The sequence below is a fragment of the Salvia hispanica genome, unplaced genomic scaffold (genome assembly GCF_023119035.1).
Source record: "Salvia hispanica cultivar TCC Black 2014 unplaced genomic scaffold, UniMelb_Shisp_WGS_1.0 HiC_scaffold_772, whole genome shotgun sequence".
NCBI classification, from domain to species: Eukaryota; Viridiplantae; Streptophyta; class Magnoliopsida; order Lamiales; family Lamiaceae; genus Salvia; species Salvia hispanica.
This window is the reverse complement of record NW_025952546.1, coordinates 83,699-85,455: the sequence shown is the minus strand read 5'-3', so window position 1 is coordinate 85,455 and position 1,757 is coordinate 83,699. Positions and strand designations below refer to the sequence as shown.

Below are 1,757 nucleotides of genomic sequence, written 5' to 3'. Positions count from 1 at the left end.
TACTATTCGATATAGTACAATATTTGATTTCCACATTTATTTCATACAAGTTGGTGAGTGATGAGGACACGAGAATCATATCATCCTCAATTTTATCAATCTTGCTATTCGTTCGTACAATATACAAAGACGATACATAATGTGATCAAAGAATAGACAGTACAAGAAACACAAGCTCGAAAGCATCTAAACTTCTTGATCACTCTTACCAACAAAAGATATTAGTACGTGAAAATTTGGAACTTAGAAAATTCGAATAAATATGCAACACAAATATATTTATATTAATCTTTTTTAGTAAGGATACTATCAGGCCTCGAATTAACCTAATTAGATGAAATTTAAGAGCGCACTCGAACGAAGTTTAGAGAAGATGCAATATTCGAAACCCAAATTAATTTGAGTTGTAGTATTTGCAAAAAATAAAGAAATCAACGATGAATGGGAAGAATAAATTATCTTATTTCTCAATAAATTGACTCGATCTATGGAATTCTAGAATTTCTAGAATTCCAACCCTATGCGATTCGACTTTCTTGATACGACTCGGGAAAGAACCGACAAAGAAAACCCGAGAAGATTACATAATATACTACTACTACACTACGTATGGTCTAGCATATTCTCTAGTAGTTCCGCTTCGAAGAGAAATAAGTCCTCGTCGTTAGGCTCTACCTCCGATCCCTCGCCGGCGCCGGATGTGTTTCCGTCTTGTTGATTTGGGGCGCATGATTCACAACATCAAAAGGGTCTACCTCCGATCACTAACATCAAAAGGGTCTCTAACCGCCGCATGATTCACAATTTGGGGCGGCTGGACCCAAACACCGTTGCCTTGCGATTCCGGAAGAAACATCTCCGTTGTCCGCAACTCCGGAAGCTTGCTAATCTTGGCCAAAGGCGGCTGCGCACCGGATTTTTTGTTGTTGTTGTTCTTCTTCTTGACGGTCTTGGTGATCCTGCACACGACGAGATCGGCTGCGTTTGGTACGCCGCTTGACCTAATTAGGTTGTCGCCGAGGGAATATTCGTGCAGAGTCCAATGGCCAAAATCGGCATCCGAGCCCGGGTGCTTGAAGGCCAGCATCTTGGATTGGCCGATGATTTGGCCGTTCTTGGAATCTTGGATCATCTCGGGGCCCGTTTGGCCGTGCCAAGTCCCAGTCCCTGCCTTTCGAGAAACCCTCTTCGATTTGGAAACCCTCGAGAGAAATGTGAAGGCGTATATGGTGTACTTGATGGCGCCCTTCTCCTCCAACCTCGAGTGCCAACGCGACTCCACATCATAGAAAACCACCCACGGATCCGACGATGGACCGTAGATTTCCTTCACGGGAATGCCATTCCACGGCACCTGTTGCTTCACGCATGGATAAAGGTAGAAATTGATCAAATCTTCGCCGCTCGGATTGAACTCAAATCCCTTAACTAACATGTTTTCTAACTCTCTCTATTTCTCTCAATTCTCTTGTGTGCTATGGATCAAAAATAGTTCTATGGTCTTGTATTATGTCTATATATATAGGTACTTTGCTTATTCATCGTATACAATCTTTTATTTGTTATATATTTATATAAGAATATAGTATGTACGCAATTTTTCAGGGGCTTTATATATTTTTTATCCAATTCAAGAGTAAATAAAGGTGTTAAAGTTATGGAAACTAAATCTGATTTTGTAACTAATTTAACTGATGATATCTAAATTCCATATCTATGAATTTGGTAAGTTGAGGTGATGAGTACCTATTTTTTAT

General features: G+C 40.1%; 1 protein-coding gene across 1 annotated transcript; it reads right to left on the bottom strand.

Annotated features, from left to right (window-relative positions):
- Nucleotides 1-751: 751 nt before the first annotated feature.
- Nucleotides 752-1,435, bottom strand: LOC125200008 (NAC domain-containing protein 78-like). The gene has a single exon (XM_048097819.1). It carries the CDS (start codon nucleotides 1,433-1,435, stop codon nucleotides 752-754), a length of 684 nt encoding a protein of 227 aa, XP_047953776.1.
- Between the last annotated feature and the right edge of the window lie 322 nt (nucleotides 1,436-1,757).